Source organism: Vigna radiata, chromosome 8 (genome assembly GCF_000741045.1).
Source record: "Vigna radiata var. radiata cultivar VC1973A chromosome 8, Vradiata_ver6, whole genome shotgun sequence".
In the NCBI taxonomy this organism is placed as follows: domain Eukaryota; kingdom Viridiplantae; phylum Streptophyta; class Magnoliopsida; order Fabales; family Fabaceae; genus Vigna; species Vigna radiata.
The window spans coordinates 14,142,046-14,168,587 of NC_028358.1; the positions used below are offsets into that span (position 1 = coordinate 14,142,046).

General features: G+C 34.4%; 1 protein-coding gene across 2 annotated transcripts; it reads left to right on the forward strand.

The window, feature by feature from the left end:
* Positions 1-289: 289 nt before the first annotated feature.
* On the forward strand, positions 290-11,270 carry LOC106772542 (myosin-11). 2 transcript variants are annotated; one of them, XM_022784657.1, is made up of 10 exons: positions 608-654; positions 1,294-1,405; positions 1,497-1,694; positions 1,815-1,937; positions 2,905-2,942; positions 3,025-3,184; positions 3,644-6,550; positions 6,628-6,711; positions 6,887-7,020; positions 10,430-11,270. In XM_022784657.1, the coding sequence occupies exons 2-10, from the start codon at positions 1,376-1,378 to the stop codon at positions 10,662-10,664; spliced, it is 3,909 nt and encodes a 1,302-aa protein (XP_022640378.1). In that variant the 5' UTR covers positions 608-654; positions 1,294-1,375; the 3' UTR covers positions 10,665-11,270. The 2 variants fall into 2 exon arrangements, with proteins under 2 accessions (XP_014514490.1, XP_022640378.1); XM_014659004.2 differs by lacking the exon at positions 1,294-1,405 and having other exon boundaries at positions 290-654.
* Positions 11,271-26,542: the final 15,272 nt, after the last annotated feature.

A 26,542-nucleotide genomic window follows, 5' to 3' on the forward strand; every position in this document is an offset into this window, starting at 1 on the left:
TTAGAAAAAGAAAGAGCAGAAAAAAGAAGAAAAAGGAAAAGATCCGATCGTAACCGTTTTCTCGCTGTTTCACTACACTGGATGTTACTCACATGGGCATGAATGAATATAAATTTATGGATATGGCTAATTTTTAAAGGATTTACATAAATGAATAAATTGTGCTTTGAATTTGACATGTATGATTTGTTTTATTCTAATTTATGTATTTTTCTTTTAAATTTAGTTTTTATCCGGAAATTTTACCAGTATGATAAAAAACAAGCCAAAGCGCTTCTGTCAGTTGGTTGTTTGTTTTCTGTGGGTTTCTTTTCCGTTTCTCTCTATGCGCGATGGTTTGAAGGAACAATAAAATAACACCCTTCACAACAATGACAACTGAGCTAACGCTCTTTCTCTCCCTCTCTTTCTTCGTCTCTTTCGCAGGTTGGTGACGGTGGTTGCGGAGAAGCTGATGAAATCATGAATATAGCGATATTTGGTAGTTGTCGAGAGTGAGTTAGTGATTGAGAAAGAACGTGCTACTACACACTCGCACACAGAAACATAGTGAGGTGAGAAAGAGAAAAGAGAATGTTTAGGTTGCATAAGCAGAGGGCGGCGAAATCAGGGGATAAAATTGACTTCAGAATCTCTCACCTCAAGGCGCTCCAGGTTCCTATGTCTTCGCTATTTTCTCTTCTTCTATTTCGTGTTTTATCTCTCGTTTCGTTTTACCACGATCAATGTGACTACTGTAGTGTCTATCTGTGTTTCGCTTTTGCTTAATGTGCTCCGTCTTCGAAATTATTGATCCGCATTGATAGGTGCAATGCATTATGCAACTGTAAATCCTTGATCCTAATTTGGAAATGCTAGCAGGCTTTGATGTGGAGATGTGATTTTATTTTAAAATAGAGTTTTGTTATATGAAGTGCTTCGTGTTTTGGAAAGAGAATCACCGAGCGGACTCAGAACATGTCTGAGAGTTAATGAAGTCCAGCTGTAGGTGGTTAGATAAGAAGTGAGATCTCACAGTTTTATATTTTCTAGTAAATTTCAGCTAATGACAAAGGGTATCACTAGCTTTTTGTCTTGTTATAAATAATAGCTAGCTGCGTTAGGTTTGTGGTTTTTGATAAAACTTGGATATATTTTCTTCGGTAATGTTTGTGTAGTTCTTTATTCAGAAGTAGTCTTACTAAAGGTTTACCTTAAAACATTTTTTCAAATTATCAAAACAAAATTTCAATTCTAATTAGATAAAAGTGTCACGGGTATCTACAGAAGTATAGCCAAATTTTTTTCTTGTAGTTTCTGCTCTCGTGGAATGTAGAACAGTACTACAGGTATGTTTTGCCACGAGGATAAATCAAGAGCCAAATCATAAAATGAAATGACTTGTGCTAATTTTAAAGATCAGGAGGTACTATCAGTATTACATCATTCCAATAATTGTTGCAAAAATTATTTTTAGAATTATATACAATAACGAAAGGTGAATCGCATGTTAACAGGTACCCAAAGGGTGGGACAAGCTGTTTGTTTCTGTTGTCTCCGCAGAAAATGGCAAAACAATTGCAAAGTCGAGCAAAGTCCCAGTGCGTAATGGAGGTTGTCAATGGTCAGATAGCTTTTCAGAATCTATATGGGTTTCGAGAGATAATTCCTCGAAGGAGATTGATGATTTTGTCCTCAAGCTTATTGTTGCAATGGTATTATCTCTATTACTGCTATGCACACCGTTTTGTTGTTCTTCTGTTTCTTTATTTTTATCGGTTTGAAATTTCTGTTAGGAATAGATTACTATATAAATAATCCTCGTCACCTAACAGGGGTCATCAAGATCTGGCATCCTGGGGGACGCCACTGTTAGTTTGACTAGCTATATGAGTTCAGATGCTGCTATTCCACTTTCAATCCCACTGAATAAGTGCAACCATGGGACAACTTTGCAAGTGAGTCATACAACTGAAGTTATATCTCTCTTGACTGGTTGTAGAAAGCAAGAAGGGGTGTCTTTTTTATTTCATGATGTGTCATTTTGGATTAAATTCATAGTTGATTTTTCTGAAATTAAGGGGACAAATAGAACTAGAAATCTGGATTTTTTTTTTTTTTGAATTGAATGAACAAATAAAACTTTTGATGCTTATAAATATAACAAATTGTCCTTTTCACATTTTTATTTTCTCGGTATAGTGTAATTTAACTATTTCACTTAATGTAGTCTTGGACAAACAGTATATCAAAGGGATTATTCCTTTGTGACAAATTTCTTTTTCATTTTCCTTACACATGATGATGGTATTGCTTTTGAGCCTTTTTAAGAACTTAATTTTCATTCCACTTTTCTTAATCGATTGAGTGGTGCACGACACTTGAATCTTATTTATGAAGATTTTGGCCCCATAAGAGTACTGCTATCACATTTTTTTTTTTTTTTTCATTTTATTCCTCTTACAAGACAACCGCCCAGTTCTTCACTTCGAAGACACGTGGTTTAATTTTTCGTTGGAACCACCAGTATGACAAAAAATAATTTACCCATTGCCCTACATTGTCGAGGACCCGTTTTCTTTGGTTCATCGTTTGCTCGTTCAAGCAGAACTCATTGTGATTCCTCTCTGCCAACAGGGAGAGAAACTGTGGGCTATTGTCACGAGAAAGAGTAATTTTATATTGATATCTTTTAAAAAAAAACAACTTATGAACTCCTTCTTTTACATATAAAATATATATATATATATATATATATAAATTAAATTCTTTTGTTATTATTATTATATGAATAAAAGAAGTATTTAGTTATTGTATTTTAAAAAAAGAACGTGTAAAATTATATTCTTCCTATTACAATAAAGCTGTTACAGAGAAAAGTTATTGAACTTAGAATTGGGAATTCAGTGGCTGTGCATTTTGCAGGTAACTGTGCAGTGCCTGACACCAAGAACGAAACATAGGTTTGTATTGGAGGCTAGTATTTTCATGTGTATTATAATGTCAATTATTCTAGACAGTATTTATCTCCTACACATTTTTCAGGGATCAAGATACAAATTTCCATTTGAAGGCCAGCAATGAAAATAATTATGATCTGCCTATCAAGTCCAATGAATCTGATTATTCAAATATCCAGAGTGTTGAATCTTCCTCTGTTGAAGATTTTGATTCTATCTTATCCCCCGGAGAAATTGAGACAAGGGTAAAAACAACATTTTCCGTCCATAAACATATCTGTTCTGATGTCTAAATGGTTAATAGATTTCTTCCCAGACATGCATATAGGTTAAAAATAAGTCTGTTCTTAATAATCAATTTTCAGGATGAGTTTTTCATACTCGAATAGTTCTCTAGTTTAGCTGTGTAGGTTTAGGTTATCTGGAGTACCAGGAACCAGGTACTATTCACGAGGTTTATTCATGGAACTTTTTAACCAAAAGACATTGCTAATCTCCACCGATTCCAATTTGAACTGGCGTTTTTAACATAGTAATTTAGTGAGAATTTTACGTGGAGATGGTTACTGTATTTCATCTTAACGGGTATGTTAAAGGCTATGCAGTGGAGCCATCGGCTTGCTTAAGTTTGAGTTGTGGCGTAATTTACTATTGGCCTGCCATTATCATGATAATGATGCCTTGCACTGGCACTTTGTCTGCAGGCAACAAGCTTCTCCGGATCTGTATCAAACTGCAGCCATTACTCAACTGAGGGTTCCACAGGAAGGGAAAATATTTCCTCTAGTATCAGTGACGGGCAGAGCCCGACTGGAATACAAGGTTCTGCCAGCTCCCAGAAAAGTGTATCCCATCACGATTACCCTGTAAATTCTTCTCAGTCAAATGATTCGTCATTTGTTTCCCAGAATATACAAGAGATTGGGTCATTGTATTCTAAAACGACAAATGCTTCCAATAATCGTCTGGAACCTGCAGAAGACACAACTGAAGAGCTACGGGCAGAAGCGAAGATGTGGGAAATGAATGCCCGAAAGCTAATGGGTGATTTAGACGTGTTGAGGAAAGAATTCTCAGATCAATACGAAAATCTGGCAGGTATAAAAACTGAACTTTCAGCGGCCCAGGCTGAGCGTGATAGTTTGAAAAAAGAAGTTGAAAAGTTAAAATTGTCGAGTGAGGATCCAAGAGCGAGAAAGCGAGCATCGGATGATTCACTATGTGAAGGTGAATGTTTTTCAGAAGTTGAGAATGCTCTAAAGGAGGAATTGAAGTTCGAAAAAGAATCAAATGCCAACTGGTCTTTGCAACTGAAGAGGAGCCAAGAAGCAAATCTGGAGCTCGTTTCTGTTCTTCAGGAGCTGGAAGAGACCATTGAACAGCAGAAAATTGAGATAGAAACCCTTTCATCATTACCCTCCAAATTCAGTGATCTGGACCAATCTTTCCAAGTAAGTACACAAGAAAACAAGCAGTTAATGCAACAGCTAGAACAACTGGAGGAGTCGAAGAAAAATCTGCTAGTCAAGGTGCAAGAGCTGGAAGATGCCTTGGAGGACAAAATGCGAGATACTGCACATTTGAAGATTCAAAATAACAAAACCCTTTCAGATATTGAAATGGAATATGAAGGACAATTAGTCGCTAAAGATGAAGAAATATTAAGTTTGAAAGCAAAGCTATCTGAATCTGTCCCAGAAAGTTGTAATGTGGAGACTGTGTCCAAAAATTTAGGTGATGCAGACCTTTTAAGAGAAATTGAATTACTGAAAGAGAAAGTTCAGGAACTTGAGGTGGACTGCAATGAACTGACAGAAGAAAACCTTGACCTCTTATTCAAGCTAAAAGAAGCAAACAAAAGTTTGAAAGATGGTGGAGCATCTCAAGACCTTTTGTCAGACAAGGTCAAAGATCAATGTTCTACTAGCTTTGGATCTGAGATAAGCAACAATTTATTTCGAATATTCCGTTCAGGAGACATGGTCCAAGGGGAAAATAACATCAAGATTAGTGATAATGATCACGTTTCGATTCAAGAGCTTGAGACTTCAAAATTAGCTCTAGAAGTCCGAATCACAGATTTGAATACGGAACTTACTAATAAATCATCTGAGATAGGAAATCTTGAGGCTAATTTATCAAACAAAGAAAAGGAGATCGGGGTTCTGCAAAAGCTACTGGATGAGCTAGAAGCCAAGGTTTATCATCTTGAACAAGAACATAGTCAACATGAGAAAGACATGGAAGCCATGAAAAAAGAAAATAAGCATGAACTGGAGCTCATCATATCAGAAATAGAACAGGAAAGGCAACAGTTGTCAACGCGCATTTCTGTTTTAGAAGCTCAGTTGAGAGATTTGACAAATGAAAGAGAGTTTCATTTAACAGAACTAGAGAACTCCAGATCTAAAGCTGCAAGGCTTCAAGAGAAGATTATGGAGATGCAGACTCAGATAGATTCTTCAACAGAAGACTTAGAGCAAAAATTAAAGGTTACACAATTTCGCTGGTCAGAAGCACAAGAAGAATGTGAATATCTAAGAGTGGCAAACCGGAATTTACAAAATGCCATAGAAAATCTTACAGAAGAATGTAGTTTTTTCAAGAAGATAAATGGAGATTTGAGGCAGGAAAAGTTGAAGGAACAGGAAAATTGCTCCCTTATGGGAGCCAGATTAAGGGAATCAGATGAAAGATTCGCTAAGTGCTCTGAAAGAGTTGAGCACCTGGAACAGAGCTTCACTTTAATGCAGGAAGATATTGCATCAGAAATGAAACATCTAATTTCAGATTTAGATGTTCTTTTTGATGAAAATAGGAAACAGATGGAACAGGGTGAAGTATTACTGAATCAGATGCAAATGGAGAAGATGGTAGAAACTCAAAACCTAGAACTAGAAGTTGAGAACCTCCGTTTGAAACTTTCGGCAGCATATGATGAAAAAGAGAGAATAGCTTCTAACGCTTTACTTGAAGTATCCACATTACGCGCTGATAAAGCCAAACTGGAATCTGCTTCTGAAGAAGCTCAATCTAAAGTGATTTTGGCTCAGAACGAGGTTGATGCGCTGCAGTCTCAATATGAACAAAAGCTGAAAGACGTAACAAATCAACTTGCTGAATACAAAATTAAAGTGGAAATGCTGACAACTGAACATGAAAAGCTGTTGAAGCTGGTGGAAGACAGCAAATCAAGAGAGCTAAAATTCAAAAGTACTATAAATGCTCTTGAATTAAAACTTACAGTCACTGAATATGAAAGACAACAAATCATGGACGAATCTGGAAATTTAAAGGTTAAATTGCAGCAGAACCATCAACTTGAAAATGAGAATATAGCTCTAAAGAATGAGCTCAATGCTTCTAAATCTGAGAAAGAAAGACTCGAAGAAACAAGATGTGTCCAGGATACTGATCTCAGTAACAGCAGAAGAATAAACAGGCAGCACCAACAGACCATACAACTTCTTGAACAGGAAAAAGCTGAGTTCCAAACAAAAGCCCAAGCCCTTGAAGAAGAATTGAAGCTGATTAAGGAACAAAAGAGAAATCAGGTTTCGAAGCTAAACAGGAAATCTTCACCTGTTCACGATGATCTGAAGTCATCAAAAGTTAGTGCTCTTTTTCATTAATGGTGTGATAACGTTGTGATGACAGGACTATTAATTTTTTTTCTTTGATTTAGCAGAATCTTGGGGTGAAGAATAACAATCAACATCGCATTAATAGGAAAAAGTCATTAAAGAATGACAGCATCAAACATTATAGTGAGGTGATATGTTTTGAACTTTGACTACATTGTAATTTACCTCCGTGTCAAAGGTTACAGAGTATATTTTATAATTACGTTTGTGTGGATGGCACCTAGTGATAATATCAAATAAGTGTAGTCTCACTGCAAATGGCACCTTACTTTCGATATTTCTGTTTCATGTCTCCTTATATAGGTAGAAACTGAACTTGGACTTGATGAAAATGTTCATGCTGTTGAAGTAGATCCACTATCGAAGACTCAATTGTGTGATAATGAACTAGCAAAAGCAAACGAAGCCAATAATAATTATGAAGCTCGATTTCACAGGTTAGAGGAACATATTTCAATGCTTATAGGAAAAAGTTTTTAATTTATTTGTATGACCCCCTTTGCTGATTCTTTTATTTGTTTTGAGCTTTCTCTTCTATTTAGAACAATCCATTAACAACAAAAGTTGTCTCTCACTATGTGGTTTATCCGAACAGGATAATTCCTGTTTTAAAAAAATTGTTTCAACATTGAATATATTCATGAGAATGAGTGTTCTACAAATTAGGATTGAGCAAATGACTCAAAACTAGACCGTCTAAAGAAGAGCTCAGGAAGATCGTCTACTAGACTCTGTTCATTAGACCATCTAGTAGTGTTGTGAGCTAAACAGTCTATTGATGCATAGACACTAGATGATGTAATGTTTTTATGGTTTTCTGTTACACTTGATCCATGCATATAGTCTTGTTTGACACTCTATGTATGTTTTGATACATGATCTTAGTGCGTACAACCTAATACTATTATTCAATATAATAGTATTCTCTTTACATGGAGAAATTGAAGAGGAGATTTACATGGAATTGCCCCCCGGATATAAGGGAAAAACAGCTTCCAACACTGTTTGCAAGCTAAAAAAGGCTTTGTATGGGTTGAAACAATCACCATGAGCATGACTTGGGAGGTTTACTAAAGTTATGATGGGTCTGGGCTTTAAACAAAGTCAAGTAGACCACACTCTGTTTATTAAACACTCTAAGTCAAGGGGAATAACCATGTTACTAGTTTATGTGGGTGATATTATAATGACAGGTGATGATGGGGAGGAGCAAAAGCTATTAGGCTAACATCTAGCCAAGGAATTTGAAATTAAGGCCTTTGGAAAATTGAAGTACTTTTTGGGAATTAAAGTGGCTCATTCTAAAAAGGGAATATTCATATCTCAACAGAAATACATCATTGATTTGTTGAAAGAAACTGGTAAGACAACATGCAAGCTTGCAAGTACACTAATTGATCCTATCATGAAATTGGGAAATGCAGAAGAAGATACTGTAGTTGACAAGGAAATGTATCAAAGGCTAGTTGGTAGATTGATTTATTTATCTCACACTAGACCTGATGTTGCATTTTCCGTGAGTCTAGTTACCCAATTCATGCACCAACCAAAGGAGGTTCACTTACAAGTTGCACTAAGAATTGTACCCTATTTGAAAGGAACCCCAAGCAGGGGAATTTTGTTTGAACAAAATGGGAATGTAAGTCTAGAAGCATATACAGATACAGACTATGCAAGGTCAATTGTGGATAGGAGGTCAACTACGGGATATTGCACTTTCCTTGGAGGGAATCTCGTGACTTGGAAGAGTAAAAAACAAAATGTGGTAGCCAGATCCTATGCTGAAGCAGAATTCAGGACAATGGCACAAGGGATATGTTAACTACTTTGGATGAAGATAATCTTGGCAGACTTAGGAATAAAATTGAATGAACCAATGAGACTCTATTGTGATAACAAATATGCTATTAGCATAGCTCATAATCGAGTGCAACATGATAGAACCAAACATATTGAGGTTGACAGACATTTTATCAAAGAAAAATTAGACAGTGGTCTCTAATGAAGGGGCTAAACAAAAACAACTTTGACAGTATTATTTCCAAGTTGGGAATGGAAAATACTTATTCACCAACTTGAGGAGAAGTATTAGAATCTGTTTTATTTTTGTCAGAATCTATTATATATATTATATATTTATCTTTTATCTTTAATTAGGTTGTTATTTTTTCTTATTTGTATTTTGGGCTTAGTCCATATTGTTTTTTTATTAGTTATATTTTTTTCCCTTATTTAACATATTATAATTATTGTGAATAATGGGAATATCCCTAAATCATAGGGATCTGGTTGTCTAGGAGTTATTATTATGCTTCCTAAAATAGCTTCCTAGCCTTGTATATATGGATTGTATTCTCAGCATAATAATATAAGATTCTACCCTAAATTGTGAGAATAATATTATAAAAGGCTAGTTGGGAAATTGATTTACTTGTCTAACACTATATTTGACATTGCCTGGGGTTGTAAGTCATTTCATGCATAATCCAAAGAAGACTCTCTTAGGGTTATTTATTGCATATTGCACTACTTGAAAGGAACTCCCTAAAAAGGAATTCTATTTACAAAGGGGAATGAGATGATCTTTAGAAGCCTACACAGATGCTGACTATGTAGGTTCTATAGACAATGAAAGATCTACCTATGTATATTGCACTTTTCTTAGAGGAAATTTAGTCACTTGGAGGAGCAAGAAACAAAATGCTGTCACGGACCAAGTGCAGAGGTAGAGTTAAGAGCCATGGCCTTAGGGATTTGTGAAATACTATGGTTAAAGATAATTTTACAAGACTTGAAGATTGAATAGAAAAAGTTAGTGAGACTATATTAGGATGACAACTCAAAATAAATATTGCGCATAATCCAGCACAATGGTAGAACTAAGTATGTTGAAGTAGACAGGCACTTCATAAAGGAGAAATTGGATAATGGTACAATATGTACTGTATTTGTATCCTCTGAAAATCAACTTGGAGATGTATTGACAAAGGGTTAAGTGGTGCTACATTTCTTGTTAGCAAGTTGGGAATGGATGACATCAACTCACCAACCTGGGGAATGAGAATTCCTTGATTTATGCTGCAGTTAATGTTTCCTTATATAGTTTTAATTACATAGCCCTAGATGTAGGTCCGTTGGCCTGGGGTCTTCCCTCACATAATCATAATCTCAAACCAAGTTGGGAAGGGAGGATATTTATTCCTGAGCTTGAGGGAGAGTGTTGAAATGAGTGTAAATATTGTACATTTACTCTACAGTAAGTATAGATTGATTTGTTTGTAAGAAATCCCTACAATTAAAGGATTGGGATTAAGAGTTTATTTGGTAGGTTTATGCCTGATTTAGAGTTTTATTTATGCAGATTTATTTCCTTCATTTAAGGAGGATGTTTATTTCCTTTTATTAGGATTTCATTTTTCGTTTAAATAGCTATTTTCTTTTTGAGATCAAGAAAAGTAATTCCATAATTATTGTTTACTAATTATAAGAGGAAAAATAGAAGAAAACAGTGTTTTCTTGCTTCCACTGATATGCACAATGAGTCCACATTACACATAATGTCAAATTCCTCAACAATTGATTATGTGTTCTTGATATGTAAGCAAAGGAGCCAATTTTCACTGGATTTCCTATTGAGGCTCATATTGTGTTCCTTTTGGTTAAACCCAAGTTTAAAACAGTTGAAGTCAAAATGAAATTGTCCATTTAGGGAGGCCGGAAGATTGGAACATTGTTGCAAAGATGTCGCAGTTACTCTGCTAGGAATTTGGAAGCCTTTTGTTTTAACGCTTGCATTATTGCTCGAAGTAATATTGTTACATAACCCGTTGTATATTTATTTTGCAGATCACCATCTAGAGGTCAAAAAATCCAGGCAAATGGCCCACTAAAATCAATGGCTGAAGAAGTAGTAACGAAAGAAAAATTTGAACGTATAAAATCTGTGCTAGAGGCAGATTTAAGAGATATTCAGGAGCGCTACTTCCACATGAGCCTTAAGTATGCTGAGGTCGAAGCTGAGCGTGAAGAACTTGTGATGAAGCTTAAGGCAACCAAGAACAAAAAAGGGTGGCTTTCATAGAACTATGGTTAATCCAATGACCCTTTCTTGGATTTGAGGCTGCCAATCTCGGGTAACTTTTCTAACGAAATTTAAGTGTCAGATTTTTCAATCAACTATAGGATGTACCATTTGAAAATGAATCATTCATTGAATAGTAGAATAGTAATAAAACTATAATGGTCATTGTACTTGTAAATATCAGAAATTTTGAAGGTAAAATTACACTTAGCAAGTGCTATTGTAATGGTTTTGGGTGGTCAACACTTGCTTTTTTCTTGTATACTACTCTTTTGTATCCCAAGGGTTTGAAGGTTCAATTTCCATACTCGCAAAATTCATTATTTGGGCTGCTATATGAGCTTGTATTATTCAATAAAGAATAAAGGAACACACAAAATTAAAAGATGTTTCTTCCATATATCCAGGTGACCAACTGACCATCCCACTAACACAGGAAAATAAGCAATTACATTTAGAAATACACCGTATGGGTCTACATCTCTACATTTACCTGACTTACTGGTAAATGCAGCCAAAGACTTTGCAATTTTAAACTATTGTAGTGTAGCCAAAGACAAAATTCCATTTGCATATTTGGAAGAGAAACAAATAGGACAAAACAAGTGCTAACTAGGGGTGGACAAATTGAACTCAAACATTACTAAAATCTGAATTAAAAACTAATTTTTCTATACTGAACTGTTTTTTTTTTTATCAAACTGAACTAAATTGAACTATACTAAATTGTACTAAACTATAAACTATAATATAAACTGAACTGGACTAATTTATTTTATTTATATTTCTTTTATTATTATATGTATATAGAAAGTATTACGTGAATATTCGAGTTGTTGCTCTCGTTAAAATTGGAATACAACTTTTAATACTTTTCCGTTTTCACAATAAAATATAGAAAATTTAGTAAATATAGAAAATTTAGTATATAAAAATAATTTAATCCGATTAGAAGTTATAAAATAAGTTATTATTATTATTATTATTATTATTATTATTATTATTATTATATACTAATTTTATATTATATTAAAGAATATGTTAAAGACTATAATATATTTAAAGTATTATTTTTTTATATAGTTTTTTTTCTTTTATGTCTATTACTTAATCATTTAATAAAATTAAATTTAAAAGAAATATATTTTACTTTTATTATTTTAAATAATATTATTTAAAAAGTAATATATGTTTATTGATAAAAAAAATATAAAAATTTGTGAAAAAAATTTTATCTTAAAAAATTAATTTTTTATGTGAACGGTTGCTTTTATTAATATTTTATTATTAAATAACATTTTCTTTGGTAAGATGAAACAGTGTTGAACTAGAGAAAAGGAAAGACTAGATACAATTTTCACAATTAACTAAATTGAAACTGTTATAACTTCAGTTTTTAAAAACTGAACCATAAAATAGTATACTGAATTTTTAGTAAAATGGATCAGTTTTTTTAGTATAACATATTATAGTTAATTATAGTACAATACAAATAAGTTATTTTTGCCCCGCAGTAGTGCTAACCCAAGAGATTTTGATCAAAAGAGTGCAAACCAAACTAAATCATACATAAATTACAACTTCCCAACATTCAATATTGTTGGTGAATAGTGAATGCCCTGTCACTGACCAAGTCTATTTATAACCATTTGAACGGTTAGGTTTTCTCTGTAACATTGTGTTAGATTCCTTTATTTAAGGAATCAAACAATAGCTTCTCTTCTCACTCACACACTCAACAATAGAAACGAAATTGTATGTATATGTATTTTTATTTCCTCTATAATGTGTAGAAAGAAAATACAAGTATAGATCTCCCCCAAGGAAGCTTCCCTTCCTCTACTGGCCAAGAGGTCCAGTCTAAACCCAAACAAAATATTTAATCCCCTTCTCAACAACTCAGCTTTTATTTTATACTATCTCTCTTCCCCTAACAAACTTTCCCGCTATTTACTTCCCTCCCCTTTTATTCCTTCTTACATAAACTTGTAACTTCCTAACATTGTCCGCTTCCTCAACATTTACCTTGTCCTCAAGGTTGAAATCTGGAAAATGTTTTTTGATATATTGCACTTCTTCCCAGGTAGCACCCTCCAATCCACCTTCCTACCATTGTATTAACACTTGGGGTAGCTCCTTTCCTTGGTGTTGTATGGTTCGTTTTTGGAGGACTTTCATTGGTCGATACACATGTTTATCAGCCTGCAACTCTACTGGTAGTGCGCCTTCAACATGATGTGCACCAATAGCCATTTTCAACTGTGAAACATGGAATAGTGGGTGTATTCTCTCTATTTCTGGTAGCTACAACTTGAAAGCCACTGGTCCTACTTATTTTTCCACTAAAAATGGTCCATAATAACGTGTTGACAACTTAGGATGTAATTTTGTAGCCATAGAAACTTGCCTATGGGGTCTGATTTTAAGGAAGACCTAATCCCCTTCCTTTATCATGGCTTCCTTTCTTTTCTTATTAGCATAATAAGTCATTTGATTCTGGGCCGTTGCGGGATGATACTGCAATTGTTTCAGTGCTTCGTCGCAGGTTTGCGGAATCCTGAGCGACTACTTCCGCTACTATCTCGCCTAGTATGTAGCCTGTGATGGTTGGTGTTGGTCTCCCATAAACGGACTCAAAAGGTGTGTATTTAGAGACACCTTGGTAACTGGTGTTGTATCAGTATTTTGCCCATGGCAGGACACTACTCTAAACCTTGGGTTGTTCAAAGCTAAAGTAGCGTAAATATGTCTCCAACACCCGGTTTAAGACCTCAGTTTGCCCATCTATTTCTGGATGGTAAGCGGTGCTCATACGGCGTTGTGTTCCTTGAAACTTGAAGAGTTCTTTCCATAATAGGATGATGAAAGTAAGGTCTCTATCACTCACAATAGATAGCGGAATCCCGTGAAATCTGATCACTTCACGAAAAATTTTTCTGTAAATTTGGTTGTGTAAGGGTGTTTGATGGGAATAAAATGGGCATATTTACTCAGTCTATCCACTACTACCAGTATCGCGTCATATCCTTGGGATTTTGGGAGTTTCACGACAAAATCCATGCTAATTTCCTCCCATATCACCTTAGGAATAGGGAGTGGCTGAAGAAGTCCTTGGGTAGAATATGATAAATACTTATGTTGTTGACAAACTAAGCAAGCAACCACATATTCTGTTACAGTCTTTTCCATGCCCACCCAATGGAGCGACTATGCCATCCTCTTGTAAGTTCTATAAACTCTCGAGTGCGCTCCCGTAAACGTTTTGTGAAATTCTGCTAACAGTTTAGGTATCCACTCAGACTGGGTAGAGAGGACTAGCTTTCCTTTATGGTGTAATCTCCCATTCTCCATTGTATAAGCCAAATGAGAGTTTGGATCAGCTTTTAATTCTTCCATAATTTTTTCAAACTAGCATCCCTCTCCACCTCCTCCATTAAATCTTAAAACTCTGGCCAAATCGGTCTGGATATCATTTGCAGCACTTTTTCTCCCTCCTCCAATTCCTCCCCTTTTCCTTGAGAGCCCATATGCCACCTTATTGGATGCCCCCATCCTATATACAATATCAAATTCATATCTCAGCAATTTAGCCAACCAATTTTGTTGGTTTTGGGTAGTAATACGTTGCTCCAACAAATATCTCAAATTCCTCTAGTCGGTATAAACAACAAACCTTTGGCCCAAAAGGTAGGGTCTCTAGTGTTGGATGTCTAACACCGAAGCCATCAATTCCTTCTCATAGATCGATTTGGTGAGTGACACTTCTAACAAAGCCTTGCTAAAATAAGCAATCGGTTTTCTATTGTAAGACAGAAATGCTCCTAAACTAGTGTCGAAAGCATCGCATTCCACCTGGAAGGTTTGGGCAAATACCAAAGTTGTGGTTACTACTGTTTTAAGCGTATGCATTGCCTCTGCCCCTACAGGGGACCAATCAAACTTCCCCTTTTTAAGCAGGTTGGTGAGAGGTCGAGCAATCTTCCCATAATCTCTGATGAATTTCCTGTAGTATCCAGTCAGCCCCAAGAACCCTCTCAGCTCTCTAATACTTTTGGGCTCGGGCCATGCTGTCATCGTAGAAACCTTCTCATCCATCTCAACTCATGCCTTTGAAATTTTGTGCCCCAAATAACGAATTTGCTCTCTCCCAAATTCACATTTGTTTTTATTAGCAAATAATTTTTGTTGTACTAACACCTCCAAAACTTGTTGTAAATGTTGCATATGTTCATCCTAAGACTTACTATATACTAATAAATCATAAAAAAAGAACTAACATGCACCTCCTCAAAAACGGCCTTAGGACATAATTCATCATATCTTGGAATGTGGCAAGGGCGTTTGTCAGCCCAAAAGGCATCATGAGAAATTCATAGTGTCCCTGATGCGTTCTAAAGGTTGTGTTAGGAATATCTTCAGTTTTCATCCTGATTTGATGATGTCCAGCCTTTAAATCAATCTTACAAAAATACGCTGCCCCTTGTAACTCATCCAGCAATTCTTCTATAACAGGTATTGGATATTTATCTGCCACTATGACCCTATTAAGTGTTCTGTAATCCACACAAAATCTCTAGCTCCCATCCTTCTTTTTCACTAATATTACTGGACTTGAGTATGGGCTATTATTGGGGCGAATAATGCCCAGATATAGCATTTCCTCAACTTGTCTCTCTATCTCCGTTTTCATAAGATGTGGGTAGGGTATGGCTTGACATTTATGGGTTCGAAGCCTTCCTTCAGGGGTGTTCAGTGGTCTACTTTCCTCTCAGGTGGCCGCCCCTAAGGTACTCGAAACACCCCCTCAAAGTCTGACATAATTTGTTTCAGCCCTGCCTCCTACGCTGGTGCCCATCTCTCTGCTTCCCCGTTTGCCTTTACCGCTTCTGTTAGACTTAAGCTCCACACGAGAGTCATGGCTTCTATCTTTTTTTTCTTTTTAGAGAACTTCAGGTGTCACCATTCTACGTGTCAAAGTAGGATCTCCTTTTATCTCCACTTTTTTCCCTTCCTACTCAACCTTCATAATGATTTGTCCCCAATGCACTTTAATCTCTCTTAGGGAAGCTAACCAAGTGACTCCCAATATCACATCCACATTACCTAACTCAAAGAAATACAATTTATCTCTGACTTCCAAACTGTCTAATTTCACAGGGACTCTTGTACAATACCCACTGGTCACTTTCTTTTGCCCATCCCCTAAGCACACTTTATAAGGACGTGTGTTAGTGCTTTTCAAACCCAACTCTTTCACCAATCTGGTGGATATAAAATTATGACTAGCTCCGCTGTCAATTAACACCAGAACTCTCCTCCCCTGCATCTAGCCTTGCAGCTTCATTGTATTAGATTGTGTGAGTCCTCTAGTATACTCATCGACACTCCCTTTCTGTCGCACAATAGCCAACTTCTAAAAAGCAGTGCCCCAGTTCAGTCCACCGAACCTTCCTGTCAGTGCCTCTGTAAACAGCTTTCAAGTTGGGTGTTTGGTTTTCTTCCGCTAGAAGCATAACAAATAGTTAAGGCCTTTCTCCATGCATATACAAACCAACTTCATCTTCTCCTTCTTCGTCACTCCCTGGGTGTCGAAAAACTTCTCAGCTTTTGCGATCCAACCCACGGGGTCGGTACCTTCAAAAGTTCGTAGCTCAACGCGCTTTATCTAGTTGCGTTGTACTTCGCCTCGGTCGTCTTCCAATTCCTCCTCCAAACTCTCCGATGATCGTCGCTCTCGATCGACATTGACAGAATTATGACTCTCCGATGAGCGTCGTCCGAAAGTTCGTCGGAACTCAAGAGTCATCATTCGAATTTCTGCCTTCAACTCTTCCACCGTCGACTCCATCGCCACCATTCGTCCCTCTATTCTTCTCCGTTAATGCTCACTCCTCTTTCCTACAAACAGATCTGGCAGGTCGGACCAAATCTGAGGTTCCTTTATTTAAGGAACCAAACAGTAGTTTCTCCTCTCACTCACACACTCAACAACAGAAAAGAAATTGTATATATATGTATTTTTATTTCCTCTATAATGTGTAGAAAGAAAATACAAGTATAAATCTCCCTTCACTTGAGTGGATTTGAGAGAAAGTAATTTAGAGGATTTGAAGGTAATTTTTGTTGTTGTTTATTTGAATAGATTTGGAGGTAAGTGAGAGTAGATTTGGAAGTCAAATTTATGAGAATTAGTGATTTTATTTATGTGACAGATTAAAAAAATTTACTTCCAAATTCACTTACTTACCTCCAAATCTATTCAAACAAACAACAATAAAAATTATCATCAAATCCTCTCAATTACTCTCTTCCAAATCCACTCAAGTGAATAAGACATAAGAAAGTCTCTCTTCCTCCATTGACCAAACAAAATATCTAATCCCCTCCTCAACAACTCAACTTTTATTTTATACTCTCTCTCCCTTAAAAAACTAACTTTCTCGCTATTTACTTCCCTCCCCTTTTATTCCTTATTATATAAACTTATAAACTTGTAACTTCCTATACCCAATTAATTTATTAGACAAACGAGTCAAATTCAAGTTTTGTCAAACTTTTTCTAATAAAATAAAGAAGAATGTTTTCTACGGCATCCACTTTTCATAGTTACATTTTTTTTTTCTGCATAATTATAGAAAGAAACCTTATATTCTGTCCATGATTTCTCCCACTGACACTGGTGGCTGTCTAGGCTCTCATTTCCAAGATATTCTATGATTCAAACAACTTTTTCTTTCAATATCCAAAATTATGAAAAAAAAAATTCCAACAGCAATTCAGGTAGAAGCATTATTCTGTTTCACTTTGGCATCAAATAATATTCTTTCTTTTGGTTGTTAAAGCATCCACTGATGCTAACCGGCGCATATGCTTTTCCCTATTACTATTGCTTTTTTTTTCTAAAACTGTAGTTTGGTGTTCGAAAGAATTCCTTCATTGTCGAAATGGTAAACCAATGCTTTGCTCAAACTGTGACATTCTCATATAAATGGCTTTATTATACCACTTGCTTTATTTTCTCTCCTTTCTTTACCTCAATTGGTGCGGTTAAAATTGAAGGGAAAAGTAAACCATTAGGACAAAAAATAAGGTTAGCGTAATGCCATCGATTATTCTGCAGTAAATTTCTCTTTGAAATGTATAAATAAAGATTAGATCTCTTATCAAACCATATTATGGACAATGGTTAAAAACTAAAATTTCTTATTGAAACTTGAAAAAGAAATATATTAGAAATTGCTATTAGACGCAATTAATATTTTCCTACGAATGTTTCTTCATTTTCTATTGTTCTATATCCACATGTTAGCATATTTTACAAAAGTATTGATTCTTAATTTGACTTAAAATAATTGTGATCACTAATCTTTAGAATCAATACGGTCTTATATTGATAAACTCATCAAAAGATGTAAAATATGAGGCTCTTCATTTTACGGAAAAAGTTTCTTTAATAACTTTTTTTTGATAATTTTTTTACAATGCATACATGGCAGTTTATGATTGGTCCGTTTCAAATATTTTTTATGAATAAATTCAAACAGACCAATAAAATGGTGACACGTGTCTTGTTATAAAAATGTTATAAAAAAGAGTTGTTAAAATATCATTATCTTTATTTTACCCCTCAAATTAAAGACATTAAGATTGGTCTCAAAACTCTCTTCAAATAATAAAGTCTTTAGAGAAGAATGCAAGTATTATGCAAAGAAATAAAGTTTTGATCTAAAAGAGGGCAACTCAAATAATAGTGACCATTTTGTCACTAAAAATATGTAATGTCGGCCCTATTATAAGAAAGAATAGCTATCTAATCTGAGTTGGAATGGCTAAAAGCGAAATATGAAGTTACTTAATGTATATGACCAAATTACCCCTGCACTAGCATATGCATCTCAGCTTAGTTATATTGATTCCTGTCATCGTATGCCACACAAGTTTACAATGATGCTATTTTGTGTTTGGTTCAAATTTTATGAACTCGATTTTAAAAATTAAATTCTTTTAACATTCTTATTGTGAAATTATCGTACAAATCCACTACAAGTTTTGTTTATCAATACAAATGTAATTACATAAAAAGAAAACGCACTTTATTAATAAAAGACAATTCTTAGAACAACGAAAAAGGATTAGCATGCATAAATAATATAGTTTGATTGAAATGTTAATGAATTTCAATTTACATTTATGATAAAATTAATTGAGTCAAAGTTGTCAAATAGTTGTTAAATACTAGATATACTACTGAAAACTATTCATCACTAGCAATACAAGAACCATATCACTAAACAATCTAGATAAAGACGGTTTTAAGAGCCTTGACAAGATTTTATTGAAGGAACCTTTACAAATTTCTACCTTAGCTTAACATAAATCTTTTTAGCAAGGTTCACTTGTCTGCACTAGTTATATGGGCATAATCATTTATCAGTTGGATGAAATCCAAGTAATGAAAAACCTAGTTACCTAATAGAACCTTTGTATTCATATAAGAGATTACGATCAATTGAAACCATATCACATTCACAAATTCTCAACTAACTCCTCTATTGTGAAGTGTAACTTGATGTTAATGTATTTTGTTCTCTTATGCTAGATTGACTTTATTTTTTTATTATTGTATAAAACCATTATTGTCATTGTGGATGGAGACAACCTAGTCTTACACTCTCAACTTTCTGACTGGATCCTCCAACCAGAAGGTTGTCTAATTCTTCGATCATTGTAATGTATTTTGTTTCAATACATGATATAGTCATTACCTTTTGTAGACCGACCTTAACGTTGATAATAGTACCATACACAATAAACACAGTTTGTGAGAAATTTAAACATCCAACAGAGTCTTAATCCACAATCATTCCATTGTAACATTTCTAACATACTATGTATCTCCTTCATAAACTAGAACTCTAGTAATGAGCCCTTCAAATATAGAAGAATCCACTTAAGAGATTTTGAAATGCATAAGAACTTTGAAGCATAACACAACAAAACTCAAAAATCAATGGAATAGCAAAACCACAAACAACAAAATAAATTAAGATCTTTTAAGATGGAAGATGAATTAAACAAAAAGAAAATTAAAGAACACTACTATGACATTGCACAAAGCAACTCAAAAAATAAACATTGTTTTAAGAAAAGACACAAGTAGTACCTCCTAAGTTGTCCCCTAATTTTTGGTGTGTGCAACCCTCTTTAAAAACATTATCTACCCTCACAACAAGATAGGGGAACATCCCCTTTAACTAACTCAAAAGTTTTCTAAAAAGTTGTTGAAAAAGGCTACTGAAAGTTATTTTTCCTTCTTATGAGTGTGAGTGTTGTGTTGCCATTTCAAAGATGTGATTTTGTTGTGTCTACTGACTAGGCATGAGTGCACAACCCTAACTCAGCTTCATTTGGACCATTCCTTATATGACTCATTAGCACGTCAGGTGGAGAAAGGAAGTTGCTCCAAGCTTTGCTAATTGCACTAGCTTTCAAAGAAAGGCTTAAATTGTCTTTGCCCATTGTAATTGCCTCCCACTTCCAACGTGAATTTCAACTAGATCAAAGCTCCAAACTTATGTTCTAGTATTTGAACTAAATATTTGAGTCTATAATCCAATGCAACAAGAATCAGCTCAATTGAACACCTGCAGAGAAAATTATGAGCAAAGCACATATATGAAAATACTACATTTTTAGTTGCACTAGGTGCCACATTTTTATGTGTTGGGTGCTAATAGAACAAGGTCTAACCCTTTCAGCTACACTAGGTGCCAATCAATTTGTGTTGCGCAAAACCAACACGGAGAGCATGGTTATAAAACACATCAGGTGTAAATTAAATGTTAGTCACGAGATCCTAAACTCCCTAAATGTTGATAAACCAAGCTTAACAAGAAAGATAAAAGAAATATGATCCTAATGGGACGTAATAAGCCTTAACATAAGAGTATAGAAATTGAGTTATCAAATACCCTCACACCTAGACTTTTGCACTCATGGGCAAAAACAATAACACAACACATTAATGTTTTTTTAAAATCACTTCATAAAACTGCATAAGACCTTTTCTACTTCATAGCTACAAAAACTATGAGCAAAACTAAAATTGACTAATAAATTATTTAATGAGGATAGATGCGAATGTTTTATCTTACAACAACAAATGTAAAACACCTTGCATGTATTCTTTGGTTTGACCACTAAGAGGATCTCATAAAAAATCTTAACATTAAAAGATCTCTCAAGTAGTGTATCAAAATTGTTTCACATCAATAACTTCACTAAAAAAACAATTTATCATTGTTGTATAGCTCTTTCTCCTCATTCAATCATAACTTTTATTGTTGTTGAGATTAAAGTAATATGATCTAGGCTTGATAAGCTCCACCGAGTATCATATGTCAAAGCGGTGCAGTAGAATGGTTAGCATGTTTAGACAAATATCAAGATGACAGGGAGAATTGATTTCTTGTGCTTTGAAAATAATTTTTCTTCTATCTTTATAAAATTTACTCAACAATAATATCATCAACAATAAAGAGTGTAGAGAAGGAGAGATTTGCACCAGTAATTTTATACTGGTTCAGATCCCAAGGATCCTATGTCTAGTGTTGCTAATCCTAAACATAGATTAACTATCCACTATCACAAAACCAATAAACTATTACAATCACATAGAAAGACAAGTTTAAGGGTTTAGAAACACCTATCTTATGACCCGAAGAGATTATACTCACTTCCTTTGAAAACCACAAGGGATGGACACCTCCTCTGAATGCTTCATGAAGGATGACCAACTCATTTGAATCTTCACAAAGGATGATAGGCTTTAACTCAGCAACAACAACAACAACAACAACACTCCATCACACTCCTAGTGAAAGTTCTTGCTCTATGCCAACACCAAGTTCTCAAAGCCAAAGCACAAGGGTTACACAAATCCTAGATCACACTTCACTCAGTTTCACAAGTGTAGTTGTGTGTGTTAAAATGAGAGACAAAAACATCTTTATAAAGACATCACTCAAGGACACCTCCAAAAATCTGTCGTCAGCTATTTAACGTGTGATAATCGATTATCTAAATGAGGTAATCGATTATGCATTTAATGTATGCACAACAGTCAAAAACATGAGCTTTACTCACTAAAGAAGGGTTACATATTTCGACATTTACAAGGATATGCACTCTCTTCTAATTTGCTAAAATAAACACAATAATGTTCTTTTAAAGCCATTTTAGGGTTTAGAATGATTTTGACAACTTTCTATCACTTTTGCAAATCAAATATCAGGAGAGGTCATATCAGGAGAGTAGTACAAAAGTCGCGTACAACGTCGAATATTTTGGACTATTAACGACGAATTCACAAACGACGTCATATCAGAAGACTTAAATTGATGTCGAATTTTAAAAATTCCGACGTCGTCAAATTTTGTCAACAAATTTGGTCAATATACAACGTTAACTTAATGTCAAATTTTGTCAATATACGATGTTAATCAATTTTTTTTAATTTTTTTGATTAATTGTGATCCTTTTTTACAACTCTACGAGATCTGAAAAGCAGAAAACAATAAATTTCAGTTTTTGGTATTTTATAAAGCATGAACTATGAACGTGTAGTGTAGAATCAACAACAAACAACAATAACCAACAACAAAGAAGTTTAATCAAACAATAGCAACAAACAAGTTCAATCAAACAACAACAACAAACAAGTTCAACCAAACAACAACAATAAAAAGTTCAACAAAAAAAAAACAACAAACAAGTTCAACAAATAAGTTCTTCAAAACAAAAACGAAACTAACCTTCAAAAGGTGGGTTCATATTAATAAAGTTTTGTCACTCGTGAGAGAGAAAGCAGAATGCGCCTATGAAGGACAAGAGCACGAAAAGAATCAGTCAAAACAAACAAAAATCATACATAAAGTAGTTAATTAACATGCATTTGCATCAAATGAAAGAAAGATTACCTGTAATGGTCGTCAAACTTCGTTCGAGAAAAGTTTGAGAAGAGAAGAAGATCTCGCGCGCTAAGATAAAGTGAATGAATTTTCAATCTCCCACTCAATTTTTTATTGAATTCACTAACCTTTTAACGTCTAATGTTGGCATTTTATATCCTTTTACATCGAATTATAATTATAAAACGAAATAATTGCATTTATTTAAGAAAATGTCACCTGTCATTTTTAACGTTGGCTATTCAGTGGTTGGACGTTGAACACGTGACGTTATACGTTGTTTTTGCACTAGTGATGGTTGAAAGAAGTTAATAATTAACAAATAGTTATCATCACCTAAAACCTACTAAACAAAACAATTAACTAATATTGGAAACTTATTAAGTTTTTCTTCTATAAATAGGGCAATATGTAAAGTTTTATTAGGTTTTTCTTCTATAATTAGGGCCATATGCATAAAATCTTATGTGGCTTTAGGAATATACACAAACTCTTATTCATCAATTTATTTTTTCCAAAAATCAATTAAATTACTGACTCTCAAATTTTATATCAAGATGCATGTTCTTTTCTAATTTTTATCCCTCCTTTGTATATATTTTTCTTCTTTTTATGATCCTTTTTTTTCTTTTGAGGACCGAATCCTTCTATTATTTTTGTTTCACTATTAGTAGGTTTCAAATTATTGCATTGCATTTTAAATCTAATGCAAAAAAATAAAATAATAAGGACTAGCTTCCAATCATTGTTTTGTCACGAGAATCCTTTAATGTATTTTTTGGTTTCAATCTCTCATTCTCATAAACTTTGATGATATAGTATATTGTAAAAGAGAACAAATTTTATTACACAAAGCATAAACTACCTATGAAATTTATAGAGCTTTGCCTATCACAAAATAATTGTTATAATACATTGTTGCAATTTTGTAGGATTACTATATCAAACTTTATGAACAATTCCAAAAATTGATTGACTAAATGGACCATATTTATGAAAATAATTGATTTAACATGAATATCTCATATTATATTAGATATTTTGGAAATTGTGAACATTATCTCACTTGGCCCATTTATCCATTATCAATTAATATAAAAATTAAATACAAGGACCACGATGATAGATCCTCCATAAAAAAGAATGAGTATTATTTCTCAGGTACCATAGTACAACAAGTCTCTCATCAAAGAATCTTAACCATAATGAATAAATCATATGTTTATTTTGGGTTAATTAAAATTTTTCAAAATAAACAAATATGTGCATAACAAAATGAGACAAAACTAAATAAGAGTTTTATCAAGGTAAAATTAATGATTGTCACAACATGGAACTAAGTCTCATTTGTAATAAAGGATCCTTAAAATACATTAATGGCATGGCTTTAATCAAAGGATCAACAATCATCAACTCTATAGGGAGGTTTAACACTCACATATATGTGCATAATGATAAGATATTGTCTGTTTTGGGTCAAGCCCTCACAGATTTGCTTTTGGTATTACTCCAAAAGGTCTCTTACCAATGGAGGTATCTTATATGTATATAAACCCATGTCCATATCTTGTTTTATCTGATGTGGGACTTTGTTTGTATCCTAACAATCCTCCCCTCAAACAAAGGATTATGATTCTCCACCTCCCTTACAGCGGAAGTCTTTTCGTATCCGAGTACACTACACAACCCATGGTCATGCCACTGAGCATTTTTTGCTTTCTACCTCCCATGATTCGTCTGGCTATCTGCCACCGACCACAAATCTCCCCTTCAAGGGTGATTCCCTTCCACATTGGTACACTCCCCCTCTAACGGAAGCATTCCCAACCATGAGTACCCCTTTTATATCGTCGTTCATCTTAACGAGACACGCTTACCTATAACCCTTCGCTAGAAAGACTTTCAATACAAGACCATTGTACACATCTGAGTTGGTCACCAAGACAAACCATTGGCTTTGATACCACTGTTGTAGGTGTTGGAAAAAGAACGGCTTAGTTTCAACACCAAGAGGGGGGCGGGAATTGGTGAAAATAAAAAATCAGAGTCTTTTCAAAGTCTTTTTCACAAAGTATAAACCTTTCAAAAGTTTCTTGAATCTCATATGAAAAAGATAAATCAGTGCAGCGGAAAATAGTTGACTATACTAAAATAAAGATATCAGTTTTTATCCTGGTTCGGCTAAACTGCCTACATCCAGTGTCCTCCTGTACCCTGAAGCAAATGCATTATAATGGTCAAGGTTTTTACAACAAGGTTTCTATAGAGACCTCCACGTCAAAATATAAAACATCTCTTTAACCCTCTAACCAAAATATAGGCATACAATACCCAAAGAATAACAGCAAGATATTCCTACTCCTGTAGTCTTTGTCAACTTTGAGTAATCCTCAAAGTTTCCCAGAACACAACACGTCCTCTTCCTGTAATCACAATAGGACAACCACAATCTTCTCAAGATTGAGAGAAGTAGATGATCATGTTTCTAGTACACCTCAAAGTGCAGTATGATCAAGCTTTTCTTTTAGCATAACCTTGCTCATCAAGCAACTACCCAAGAGAGATCTCCACGGTCTTCTTAATAAGTTCTTGGAGCTTTTCACAGATATCAAAATCTGAAATAATAGAATGAAATTGTTAGAAGAACCAAAGTCTCTGTGTAAAACATAATCATGTTTATTTATAGTTTTTTGTTAAACAGACGCTCTTATAGTCGACTTAGCTATAATACAGACGACTTCAGTCAAACAGTTAAGACAGTTAAAACATATTAGTAGCAATCAGATCAACCAAATGGATTACACATTTAATTCAGTTGGCTAGAAATTAATGCTTGGTCAAAAAGACAAAATATAGTTGTTATAGTTCACAAGCATCAACGAATATTCAAAACATAACTAACTAAGTCGAGTTTTCTGCGCATACAGTTGACTATGTCACTTCAATGCAGTTTTGGAAATCTTTTCTTTGCAAAATTACCCATAGCACTGTTTTTGAAAATTTGTGCAAAGTCACGAGTTTTAATCGACTTACTTCATAATGAAGTCAAATTAAAACTTGCAGTTTTACCACACAATATAAGTTCGACAAAGTGTATGTGGTTTTGTTTTCTAAACACATATGTAATGCAATCACAAATGAAATCTCATGTAAAGAGCAATGAATATGCACACATATAAAGAATTAACACAAACATGTTTGATGGGTATCACACCCCATGCAAAATTTAATGAGCATAAAAGAATGCAGTATAGACTAGGAAGTGACTCCTAGGTCGTCTCTCAAGGACCAAACTGTGGTTCGAGAATCAGGTCAAACACGAAGCAAGGGTTTGTAAAAGGTTTTGTGAATGCGGATAGACAAAATCAAAACACAGACGCAAACTGATAATTAAACACAGATATAAAAGACGGTTTCAGAGACAGACTGGAAACGGTTGGTCATTAACTTAATTACAATGCTTCCTATCACAGATCAACAAAATAAAGCAACGATTATAACCTCTAATCCAACACAACTAACCAACTAAGCAAAGGTTAATCATGTTTTCATAAAAACGAACTAAGAGAACGCAATGTTAACATCAAATCTAATTTACACCATGCAGTTTCATCAACTAAGAGAAGACTTAACACAACCTAGGTAACTAAGTGTATACCCAATTGCAAGTGCAATTACAGATTTCATATTAACCAAGTCAGAGTGGCAAATACAATTACAGTTCAAAAATCTCAAGGAAACATTATAATATCACTAATGACCAACCTAATTAATTTAGGCTATCATGACAATCAAATTAACACGACCAAAAATACTAGATAACATTAAAGTAAATGAAAATGCTAAACTTAACACTGCAATAGACAAATATCCAGACATAATTAAAGCGATTAACATTCAACACTCAAT